The sequence below is a fragment of the Thunnus albacares genome, chromosome 13 (assembly GCF_914725855.1).
Source record: "Thunnus albacares chromosome 13, fThuAlb1.1, whole genome shotgun sequence".
Taxonomy (NCBI): domain Eukaryota; kingdom Metazoa; phylum Chordata; class Actinopteri; order Scombriformes; family Scombridae; genus Thunnus; species Thunnus albacares.
The window spans coordinates 17,918,346-17,931,764 of NC_058118.1; the positions used below are offsets into that span (position 1 = coordinate 17,918,346).

Genomic DNA, 13,419 nt, shown 5'->3' on the forward strand with positions numbered 1-13,419 from the left:
TTTGTGTGCTTATTTCTGTTGACATTTTAAACCTGGTATGTGATGGTCGTACTAACTAGACCACTGCCATAATCTGTCACAGCTTTCTTTGTTGTCTTCAGTTTGACTCTGTCATGTGCTGTAATATTGCCATCACATGTTCACTGGTGTCAGCAATAAGAGCAGGTTTCCATTAGAACATCTGCACCAAACTGGCTTTTGGTGTATATTTTAAAGGGGGCATATGCACATTTCCAGCTTTATATTTTTTTTATAATTTTCTCTTTTTTTTTTTTTAAATCTTTGCATGATTTACAGTTAAAAAAAACTCCTTATTTATTTATTCAGCCACTGTCTGGAACAAGCTGTTTTAGCTCCTGTCTCTTTAAGGCCCCCCTCCTGATGAGCCACCTCTGTTCTGATGCAAAAACCTAAGCAACAAAGGGTACGGAACAGACGGCCTTTAATGGATGTGCATTTTTCTACGTTGCTGACATCAGCTTGTTGGCAAGGTAGAAAAAAAACGTCGAAAACCGAGCGTTCAGGGCAGGTTGAAGCCCGGGCTTTTCACTTTCAGGGAGCATTTCTACATATGTTAACCTCAAGTTTTGGAACTTTGACAATGCTTAGTGTAGATGTCTGACATCATAACAGTGTATAAATAACAGAAAATCACAAAAAGCATAATATTGCCCCTTTAAGAGTGACCCGAAAGGTACCCTGTGGACCACTACAAGAACTATTGAGCACTGTTTTTTGTTTGTATTGGTCCCGTTAGAGGATGCACAGGTGCCCATGCATGACACGATACACATTCCTGCCATCAGTTTTACGCTGTTCAGCTGACTGGCAGTTGGTGGCGGAAAGACACTAAGGAATGAAGCAATGTGCCAACAAAGGCCGGCTGCTAGCGAGCAAACATGAATGTAAACAAATCACAATTTAAAATATAAGAAAAATCTGCTTTGCAAATGATTTCATTAAGGAAATGCGCTCAACATGTTTGTTAGACCTCGAGGATACACACAATGTGTTTTGGTGTTAGAAGCAGTGTTTCACGCTGCTCTGGTACTATAAAAAGTGTCAGGTCTGTTGCACCTCTGACCACACCCAACATCACTGATAAGTGTGGATGGCTGTTTTCTGTTGCAACCACGCGTAACAGTGATGTCACAGTGTACTGACACACCCTTTTTTATGAGCATTTTAAGTAAGTTATTACATTTTATATGACAGTGGGGAGATTTAACAGGAAATAATGGAGATAATTGAGATACAATGTGATCCCCTGCCAGAGTCAAACTTGAGCCTTTACAGTTTATGGTCAGCATCATAACCTCTAAGCTACAGTACATTCAGACACTCTCTGACACACTGTTGGAACACTTCTAGATCAGTGAAACAAGGTGCGAGGGTCAGTAAAAATTAGATTTTCCATTGGGGATCATTTGCTCTTCAGCCCTAAATCTACTTTTACTATTACTTTTTTTGCGTAATATTGAGTACTATTGATTATATTATCGATTCTGGTACATTTGTGTTTTGTGAAATGCAATGGGAGATATTTTGCCTTTTTCCATAGAAAACCCAGTAAATGTATTGTCTGAAAAACACTATGACATAGCCTGTGAAGTAGAAGATATCTTTACAATCACTCTAATCAAGAAACAGAAACCAACCTTCAGCAGTATTTGCAGTTGTCATTTGCACCAGCTCAGATGGACAGCCAACAGAGAAACGCACATCACTGGCTGCATGCTTTGGGGGGTTTATATCTTCATAATCAGCTAATTTGCTAAATTATTTCCTTGTTTGTCTAAGGCTGCTAAAATAAATACATTCAGTATCTTCAACAACTTTTCAGCACATATTCATGTGTAAAAGAAGTGTGTATGCCACTGAATTACAGCACTAAACTCTCTCTCTTCTGTGTATTATGAACAATGTCTACACACCTACTGCTCAGTTCAAGGCTTGTGCCCAAATCACACATTTCACCCACATCACATTCACTTTGTGGATCCATAAACATGCCATCTACCAATCAAAGCAAGAATGCTGACTGGGTCATGTGTTGTTTTGTCAAATTCCAAGAAAAAACTGAACAAATTGACCTACAGCTCAGCTGGTTGCATCATGCACTGTTGAGCGTGACTTATCATTTAGCAGCAGAGCTCTTCATATGTGCACTTTCATTTTCTCTCAAAACTGATGAGAGTTTGTTGAAGTAAAATATTAATACTGGCATCAAGTGCAGACTATATGACTCAACTTTGAGTAATAATGTAGTCTGCCTTTCCAGCTCAGAGTAGTTTTAGTCATCATTACTATGGGTGAGATAATACAACTCTCCTGTGCCCAGTTCACCATGGCACTGCTCTGACAAATCACCACAGGAAGTGGTAATAACATATTTACTAAGAGGTTAAAATTAATAAGACATGAGACTTACATTTTATATATAAACAAGAGAAAATTGTCACATTGTGTCATAAAATGAAATTAAGGAAATCAGCTTCATCACCTTCTAGCACAAAACAACTAGAGGGTGCTGTTTCTTCAGTGCAAACAAATCTCATCTAGTCAAGTCAATGTTTATTTGTATAGCCCAATACCACAAATCACAAATTTGCCTCAGGGGGCTTTACAATCTGTGCAGCAACACAAGATCTTCTATCCTAAGATCCTTGATTTGAATAAGGAAAAACTCCCCCAAAACCCTTTAACAGAATAGAAGACTCCTTAGGAAGAGCAACAGAGGAACAGAGAACTAAAGCTTTGAGATTCTCACAAAAGCAGATAATAGTGGTTGCAGTATCTTGTTTTCTGCTTATAGTTAACTCCCCAGAGCCCAAAAAGGAGCAACTTCCTGAACATGGTTTGGCACCATAGAGACATGAAAGCAAGTATGAATTTTGCTTTTTTATTAAAGATATCAACACTGCTCATTTTTCATGCATGATGTACATTAGAGTTTATTTTTTCTTAAGCTGCTGATAACAGTAATGTAACAACTTATATATATCTATCTGAGATGATATGGATGCCTTCCAGTTTACTCCAGTTTACCACAGATTGAGGTCTTGACCTGCATCTTTACAAACTATGATCAACCCAGAGAGGAACAGACTGGGCAAAGAGCTGGTTCAGGATGAAAGGCCAGGAGGTGACAGCAACTGGCAGGAGACTCTATAACGTCATGACTTCATGCATGGACAGTGACAGGTGCAGCGCATCAATTTGTAGCTGTGGAGAGGTTATCGTAAAAAATAGAGCATTGAAATTGAAAAATATCGAAATAGAGCATAGCTGTTTCAGTGAAGCCTGTGTGAAATATAATAGTACTTTTGATGTCTGACATGGATTAAAATCTTTTTAAAAAGTGTTACACCTACTGTAACACCTTTAATATCATGCAAATGATTATGTGGATTATCTGATGATGTGTCTGGCCACAGGTGACAGAAGAGAACGTAAAGTGTCCGAGACAGAGAAAAAAAAATTGTTCCCCTGGGCTCATTTTAAACAAGTGATTGAGGGAGATCTACTCAAATAAAAGAGAAAGTGAACACTTGATGAGCTTTTTTTTAAAAGCCCGAGTGCATCTTTACATTTGTACTGCAACATGTTTCATCTTGCATATTGAAGGGTCTGCAGAATGACCTACCTGCAGTAGGAAGTACTTGCTCCAATAATTATCTTAATTTATCTTAAACACATATCTTATTGATTTAGCCTTTTCAAAACATTGCATTTACCTGCCCTTTTGATTTGTGTGTCTCCTCTGCTTTTATGTCAGATTTATTTTTTTTTCCTCAGACAAATTAGCCTTCTGCTGCCCACTAACTACTGCAGAGAAATAACTTATAACCCTCTCTATATTTTTCACACAGGCATACACATCTCAGCATCTATCTTACACGTGGTTTCACACACTGACAGTCTGGTTATTGATGTATTTCTGTAGACACGCCCTCCTGTTTTAGATATCTTCTCTTAAATCTGACTGTGAGTCAATGATTTAAGCGCCAGATGGCGCCGTAAAACCACAAGAACCACTTTCACTGCCACATGGCTTATGCTGCTTTCATGTGCTGTAGGAAAATTCAAAGTCTAACGTCTATCCTGTGAAGAATTTAATTTTTGGCAAATTTACAACCGGGAAAGTGTGGATTTTCTATGATTGCTGAGGTGTTGACATGTGACATTTAGGAGGCACAGAGCACTGACTTTGAATCAATACTAACGTAGGAAATAAATGATTTTATAGCCTAAGATTGTTATTCTGCTTTGTTCGATTGTTGTTTTCATTCTGGTTAACTCTGGAGCTGTCACAAAAGACATGAATGAAACAGAAATTGACCTCCATCTAAATCCTTCATTCGGACACAACATCAATCTCCTCTGATTAATTTATTTACCAGGTTAAATAGTCCATAGCCTACTGTAACATGAATAGCCTCCAGATACTTTCGCAACAGGGCATTATTTGCTTTTATGTGAATCATTTTCCTGCGCGCGTTTTTCAGATATGAAAGCTTTTGAAACGTTTCCACCCTTTCAGCTCTCTGGTACAGGAGTTTCCGGACAGCACTGGAAGGCAACATTAATTCAACCTCCACTTTAGCCAAATAAACGAGACTCCCAAAAGGAAAAAAAAAAAAGTCCCCCTAGCGGCGGCAGCTCCAGCGGCTGGGTGTAACTGCACGGTGAAGAAGAAGAGGAGGCAGTGTTTGGATTAGGGGGGTTGGGCTGCCCTGCTGGTAGGAAACCTGCCGCCAGACATCCAGTTGGTCTCCGGCGGTGCAGCGTTGCTTTCCCGCAGCATCAGCAGCAGCAACACCGCAGCGCAGCGCAGCCTCACCTGCTCCTCATCTGCGCTTCACTCCGCCTCTGTCCAGTCACAAACACTGCCGCAGCACAGAGGAAGCGGGCGGACAAGGACGATCAGCTGTAAGTATCTGCTTTTTACTGCCTTTTTTTTTTTTTTTTTTTTTTTAGGGGTGCTTTTTTTTGTTAGGTGTTTTTTGTGATGGAGAAAGGTGTGGAAGATGCTATTTAGGATCTAATTTATCTGTTTGGTTTTCGGTAAATATAAAGCGAGATATGTTTATCTTGCAAACAAATTTAGCTTTTTTTTGTTTTGTGTTTTGCTTCTTTAATCATGAATTGTCTTACTTCACATTTTGACACAATTTGATTTCCATATCTCTCAACAAAACAGTTACTTGACATCTTTTTTTTTTTTTATTAGCTTATTGTGTGCTTTAAGGCTGCAAACAAGTTAAAATCACATCAATATTGTCAATTTTTAATCTCCTGTTACATTACATTCTTCTCCATCATGTAGCTACAGCCTGCCAGGTGGTAAAACCATCCCTTTTTTCAACACCTCCTCTATTCAGGAGCAGTCTTCAGGGAAATAAGGGAATATATAAGGTCGGTGAAAGATGGTGAAACTGGGGAGTAATCTTCAAGACAAAGGGGCCAAACCTGTGAGCGTGGAGGACGGCTTTCAGAATGTGCCCCTCATCACTCCTCTGGATGTTGGCAGCCTCCAGAGCCAAGCACCTGACAAGGTGAGAGACAGCTGCCCAAATGTATGTTTGTGTGTGTGACAGAATTTCCTGCTTGTTTGTGCATCTATCTGTTTTTCTAAATAACCTTCTTTCTGTGTGTGTGAACTCAGTGTTGTTGAGCTACGCTGTCCTTAAACTCTCTTATGTTGTATACCCCCCCCCCCCCCCAAACACACACACGTATACACACACACACACCCTTTCATTCATTCACATGTTCATTCATCTGTCTCCCAGCCGTGTCCTTTGTTTTCCAGCTGAGATTAGGAGACAGATTTGGTGCCAGACAGACTGTCATTTATCATCCCGACATCCCATAGTAACTGCACCGCCGCTTGTTAATCCAGTTACCATGGTGGCAGTGCAACGTGGAGAGCCGATTGGTGTTTCTATGGGGTCGGGACAGAGAGCTGCACTGATTGCACATTATGAAAATCAATGGAATTAGACAATAGGCAAGCTCATTGATGCTCATCGCACATATGAAAGCTTCATTATGAATCCGCTGATGTTTTGGTTTCTTTCAAGGCAGTGTGATGATTTCATTTTGCAGCAATATGAATCCATATTTCTACTGTGAGCAGCTGATCAATTATTTATTGCAGAACTCCGAGATGAAATGACAAAATTGATCATAACATCATTGCACCTCTTGTCTTATTAGCTATCAGAAGGATGACTGTCATACAGCAAACCAATATACTCAGCTTAATAAGAGTTCAGACAGGAATTTAACGGGACAATCAATCCAGTTTCAAACAGGTATTGGCTCCTTTATATGGATATTACAGAGTTTGGATCCCCTTTGGGGAATAAAACCCACATACAGACCTACCTTACTTTCACAAGTAGCTTTTACTTTTACTTCAGTAACAGTCAGCATTTAATTTAAAAATCCTTCATATCCACATAGGAACAAGTGTACAGTGATTGCTTGGGAAATTGAAATGACCTGGAGACTACAACTTCCTGGAAAACATGGCATCTTTAATGGTGACATCATCACAAGGAAGCGTGCCAACCAGTAAAGCCGTCTCAGTAGTGCTGAAATGATTGGCTGATTGATTAGTGGATCACCAGAAAAATAATCGCCAACAATTTTGGCAAACAGTAAATGGATTAAGGAATTTAAAAGCAATAGTTAGACATTTTGGGAAATATGCTTATTTGCAAGAGTTATATCAGAAGATTGATACCAAATACAAGGCTACAACCAGTAGCTAGTTAGATTAGCTTAGCACAGTGACTGTAAACAGGGGGAAGCAACTAGCCAACACCTCAACAAAGCTAATTAACATCTTATATCTCGCTGGTCCTGGCAATAGTCCGGTACATAAACGCCTACAAAGCCACAAGTAGATGTTTCTACGCTTTGACTTTTGTGCAGATTAAACAAGACATGACTTGTTAGAGGTGCTGGTTGATAGACTTTGTTATGTTTGGACAGACCCAGGTTGCTGCTTCCAGCCTTTGTGCTAAGCCAAACTAATTGGCTGCTAGCGGTAGCGTCATATTTACCGTACAGACATGACGAGGCATCAATCTTTTCATCTAACTTTCAGCAAGAAAACAAATGTGTGAGTTTCCCAATATGTCAAACTATTAATTTAATATCTTTGGGTTTCTGTTAGTCAGACAAAACAGACTGTTCAGATGCTTTCTCAGGCTTTGGAAACTTGTGGCTTTTTAAAAAAATATTTTTTACATTTTTACAGACAAGGATCAATTGCATGATAAAAAATGAATTGACATATTAATCAGTAATGAAAATTATTGTTATAGTCGCAGCCCTATAACAGAGTGAACAAATCCCACCTCTATACCCATCCTTTCAAAACAAACAGCCTTTATCTCCATAACTAATATAATTTGTTGTGATTCCTGGAAAAACAGGAAAGATGTCAGATATCTTTTTGTGGGACCTTTTAAATATAGCTAATTTAATCCTGCAAAAGCCTTATATATCATTGTGTCAACTAAGGCTTTAAGTTACCTGCTGGCATTTGAAAAGCATGACAATCTACGCCAGTTTATAATAGCAGGTGTCACACTCTTGCATATGATGAATATCTGAATGTGGAATGAAGCTCTTCAAGTGCTTTTGTTGTTGAGGGTTCACAGAAAACTCCCAAAAATATTCCAACATGGCCGCCCATTTGTACCACTGCAGACACAAGCACGCAGCATAGCTTGAACCCTCTCTGTGTATTCTGCTAAGGGAAGAATAATCTCTTTCTATTTCATATACTTGTTAACTGGGGAGCCTTGTCATTCACCACGCTCACATGCACGCACGCACACTCACACACACACACACACACACACACTCACAGAGCAGAACAGTGCAGCTTGCGTACATTTTGAAGGAGTGTGTGTGTGCAATACAGGCATTTGAGAGCATGTGCTCATGTGTGAGTGACAAGTCATTTCTGTCAGCAGCCACCAGTTTGTGACATTACATTCAGAGAGCCGTCAGTCATTTTACTCTGATGAAATCAGTCCCACTAGACTTGAGAACGTTGCTACATACTGTAGTCAAAGCTGCCATTGTGTGGGTTGCACCACATTGCTAAAGTGTGTAATTTGGTTCCACTGACCACCTGAGCAGGTAGACTGGCAGAGAGAATGAGCTGGGTGGAGTATGAACTCCCGCGATGTACCAGCGAGTAATTGTTTGTGACATTTGAAGGGAAAATAGGGTCAAAGAAGAAGGCTTGCTGTTTTTTTTTTTGTGAAGTCTTGCATGCCTTGAGAGTTGCGGACACAGAGATTGCTGTTGCTTGTTGCTTTTTGATATGCTAGCTGACAGCCGATGCAGATTTTGTATTCTGCTCAGTTTGGGACTGAAAAATTGTTAATTCAACCGCTGGTTTCAGTTTTCTATACTTGCAGTTGCATTAATCACACACAGCAGAATCAACATCACCCGTTTAAAAAAAAAAAAAAAAAATTATGCAAATGCAGATTTGCTTTTACATGGGACAATGTGGGAGTTGTAAAGGTCAGTCTGCTGTTAAATATTTGAATTTGTCTCCAGCTGTAAGTGTAAGAATTTGTCTCCTTGGCAAGTGATGCACGAATTAGACAACAGAGCATAGGGGATGTTGATGATAGTGATCACAGTTCATTTCATGGAAATTCTGGACACAATATTTCATCCTTTTTTGTATGTGTGTATGATCATACTGTTTTGCTCTTTTAACATAGCATTTAACATATTTTGTTTGCCTTTTTGAAGCTAGTTTCATTATTATTTTGCAGTGCAGTGTTGGACAATGTAGTGGGACGCTGTAACTTTGTGTGGATTTCTACCACAAAATCTTAAAATATGGCACACCAATTATATCTTCATTATGAAAATCTCTATTATCTCGCTTACTGTAATTTAACATTGTTGTTTTTGCCGCCAGCCCCACCCAGACAGTTCATCTTCTTTAATCAGGCTTTCAGGATCTGACCTTAGACCAGTTTCTATCTGTCTGCCTTTTAAAGCTAAAGTGAGGTTTATTGGGTCATGTGACCTGAACAGCACCCCAGATCTGTGCTGCAGTTCAGAGAAGCTTTACAAACACAAGCCCTAATCCTGCCTGATGACTGTGTGACCTCCCCGACTACAGGGTTACCCAGGCATATTTGCAGGGGCGGGGTGCAGTGACGGCGGGGTTTGCAGTGAAGTTCATACACACACACACACACACACACAAATAACAATGCCGCTGTGGTATACAGAGGCTGAGGCATTAGAGTGGTATTAGATTTGATTCCATCTGGGCAGGGACGCGTCAAAGCCACCGCTCGGTCGCCAATATCTTGATTGGATTGCTGGTAGTTTAAAAATAAAAACAACAACCAGAGGAGGGTGGAGAGATGGAGATAAACAGATTGACTCACAGACAGACATCTTTTCTCTCTGTGTATTGTTTCTCTGAGAACAAAGCTCAGGTACACAGATCTGCTTCAAAGGCCGTGAAAGATTTACAATCAGTCTCTTATCCTGTCCAACGTATCTCTTTACACACCTTCATCCTTTTCTCACCTCGTCTTCTTTGCTTTTAAGTCTCATTCATTCTTTACAGCTGTGTGCACAACCTCATAAATTAGGGAGGGATTCTTTGGAGCAGGAATCTTCAATAAGCATTTTAAATCAGTAATGGATTGTTGAATGATTTCTGACAGTATGTGTTGTGATGATGTGAGGCCCTCGGAACCAGATCCAGAAGCATCATCCAAGTTTAATTTGACAAATGATCTTGAATTAGACATAAACTCTTTTCACATTTATTCGGCTGACTGTGCACAGAGGCTGTGAAAGTAGCTGTGACTTCTGAAGGCAAACTAATGTATTGCAGTAATAAAGCAATAACATGCTGTTTATGAAAATGAAAGCCTGCAAGCTGATAGAGTCTATTAGTGGCCAAGATGTCAATTGTCAGCTTTTGCTTTGTAATTAAAAGACATGCTTTATCAACAGGTAATGTTAAGCTTTCTTTAAAAATGAATATTAATATTTATGAATTATTAAATCTATTTACTATACCCAAGTTCAGTCAAAACCTCTGTTCTTTGTATGAATCAGGCATATTTTCAATTTTAAATTCAAGGAAATACAAGTCAATTAAATGAGGAGCATGGAAAAATATGGATGAGTAAATTCAGTTTTCACATTTCTGCAAGAGCTAAATTCAGCCCACACCTTTTAAATATGTTTAAAAAAACACATTTGTAAATATGAAGGAAGAATAAAGAAGAAAGAAGAGAAATAAAAGGAACTAACAAAAGGAAATATCTGATTATTTATCTTTTGTATTTAAAGTATTGAAAAACCACTTTGTGCCATAAATATCACCACAATCACTATACTGTATACTGTATTAGAGATGCGATGATTAGTTGATTAACTGATTAGTCGATCAACAAAAAATTAACTATTTCGATAGTCAATTCATCATCTTGTAAGAAAAAATGTCCAAATTCTCTGATTCCAGCTTGTTAAATGTAAAGATTTTCTGCTTTCGTTAGTCTTCTATGCTACTAAACTGAATATCTTTGGGTTGTGGACTGTTGGTCGAGACAAAATAAGATGTTTAAGGACGTCATCTTGGGCTTTTGGAAACAGGAAATGACATTTTTCACTATTTTCTGACCTTTTATAGACTGAATGACTAACCGATCAATTGAGAACATTGAAAATGAAAAGAATCATTAGTTGCTGCAAGGGATGGATATCGTTAGTATTTATTGCTTATCGATAGCAATACTTATCAATACTCTTATTTATACTACTCTCCATAATTTGGTGCAAAAATAAAGACATGACATGAAAACAGATAATTAATTATTACTTTTTTGCAGAAATAACAAGTTAAATTGTTTCCTGTATATGTAATGATGGAGGAGCAATTGCCTCAAATATCTGGTGGTGATGAGCCTTAATACTGCTTCACTTCCAGAAACTAAACTTAAACAATATTAAATATTACAAATAACCAAAGAACTATAGTCTTTGAGCTTCTCAGAAGCTAACAGAACAAAAAAAAAATTGTGATACACATGACTGTGGTATAGTGATCCTGTGCGATACTTGTCCACCCATCAGTGATTATGGCTACTTTTGACACATTGACAAGCTCACAAATGATGTTTTTCTTCTTAACTTCATACCAAGCAGGTATGAGGATGTTTGATTATGTGCCTCTGGAAAGAGGTGGTAACCTGGGTTAAGGGCTGTGGTCATCTCCCTACAGTTGAAAATATTTGGATAAAAATATTTGGATAAAAAAAATATTAAAACTCAATAAAGTGATATATTAACAGCCCTACAGTGAAAATTACAACAGCTTTTAGCCTGCTTTCAAATCTCCGCTAGGTTGGTGGTTGGTGGCCTTTCTGCTACATAGCCAAGATGGCGCCCATTAAGAGTGAGGCGTGTCCAGCGTTCCACACTCAACTTTTTGACCGTTATGAGTACATCATCCTGGTCCTCATAGTTCACTGCATTTTGCGATAACCCACATAGCAAAATAGGTCTGGCCCAGTGACGGACCACACAGCCCACTTACACATCGCTCAAATACAGCAATGAATTACCGTCCATGGGTGGTCCAGGTCTGGTAGCTAGAACATGGGCCACATATGTCCCATGACATACAGTATCCATACCTCAGCCAACTGTATGACCATAGCTATTCTGGCCCAATGTGGGACCAGACAAGTTTCAGCACTGGTCCCAGATGTTAACCTCAACTAAACCTTAACCAAGCCACTTCATTAATACACACACTTGCCATATTTGGCCCAGATGAAAAATGCCTCAATGACGACAGTATTATGAACAATAATGTATTTGTTTTTTCATGGACATATGTGACATCATCTCTTTTCCAAATCACACCCACTTCAAACCAGCGAGAGCTCAGAGAAAAACACAATCCCAGAAATCTCTCAAAGGAAATCACCTCAACTTTTATAACTTTGGCACAAATTCAGTTCAATTCAATTTTGTTTGTGTCGTGCCAAATCACAACAGAAGTTATCTCAGGGCACTTTTCACATAATACATAAAAAGCGATAGCAGCACAGCTTTTCCAGGAGCTTATAATATTTTGGTACTGACCAGTTAGGAACCAATACCAATTTAGTACCAGTTCTCAAAACCCATCCTCAGTTGTAGCCCTATACTGTGTGATCCAACAGCACTGCAGTGCTGCCTGTTGGTTGGACGAGTGGTTTTCAGTATTGCACCTCAGAACTCAGAGCCCTGCTGATTTTCATTCTAGCTGTGTACGTAGGGATTGATTTACACCTCTGATGCCAGGGGAATGCAAATAACTGCTCTTACTTATGCCCGTAAGATAAGAGAACCCTCAGTGCTTACCCTGAGAGACTAGCAGTGGGTTCAGGATTGAGTTCACTGATTGTGGTTTCTTCGCAATGGTGTAAAGCTTTTGTTTTTTTTAAGCTGCAATAATCAATATTTTTATATTAACAAGGCATTGTATGTGAAAAGTTACAACCCCACTTACAATTATCACTCGATTCTGCAGTTTATCTTATCTGTGGGAGCTTTTAGTGTCTTTTAGCTCATTGTTTTGGTTTTCTGGTTTACTGTTTTGGTTCACTCTCACCACTCTCATCACCGTCATTTTCTGATGCAGTGCTCTGATAAACCTACTATACACTACACAAGTTAGCAACTATCGCTTTTGAAAATAGTTGAGCAATTAGCAGCTAAAGAGGGAGATATTTCCCTCTGGAGTTAATGGAGAGGAAAACAGAGCTAGGAGGAGAGTGAATATTGGACTTATATTCATGAGGTGGCTAGAAACACAACTCCAGCTGAGTTGCTCTGTATCTGCTGGATGTGTAAATAGATAATTGTTTGCAAACAGCTTGTCTCCACTGTATCCAAGAAGCCAAAAAAAAAATCAGTTTATGCACTTTTAAAGAAAACTCTAGCCTTGGTTTGTTTTGAAAAGCTATATTTAATGTGTCTAATGTAGCCTAGGGCTGCAACTAGTGATTATTTCCATTATTGATTAATCTGTTGATTATTTTCTCGATGAATCGATTAGTTGTTTGGTGTATGAAATGACAGAAAATGGTGAAAAATATTGATCACTGTTTCCCAAACACCAAGATGACATCCTCCGCTTTGTCCTGACCAAAATTTTTTTGTCCTGACCAACAGTCCACAACTCAAAGCTATTCTGTTTAGAAACCAAAAAATATTTGACATTCAAAGATATTTGAGAAGCTGGAACAAGGGAATTTGAACATTTTTTTCCTAAAGAATGATTCCAAATGATAAATTATTAAAATAGTTGTCCATTCATTAAATAGTTGGCAGGTAATAGATTAATCA

The 13,419-nt window shown here is 38.7% G+C and overlaps 1 protein-coding gene across 2 annotated transcripts in view; it reads left to right on the top strand.

The window, feature by feature from the left end:
• Nucleotides 1-4,139: 4,139 nt before the first annotated feature.
• The window catches only part of nsg2 (neuronal vesicle trafficking associated 2), a 39,909-nt gene continuing 30,629 nt past the window's right edge, over nt 4,140-13,419 (top strand). Inside the window, exons 1-2 of one of the 2 annotated variants that reach the window (XM_044371824.1) lie at nt 4,140-4,932; nt 5,330-5,558. In XM_044371824.1, the coding sequence (XP_044227759.1) occupies nt 5,430-5,558 (129 nt within the window). In that variant the 5' untranslated portion in view covers nt 4,140-4,932; nt 5,330-5,429. The remainder of the gene's footprint in view (nt 4,933-5,329; nt 5,559-13,419) is intronic. The other variant, XM_044371823.1, reaches the window with a different exon arrangement.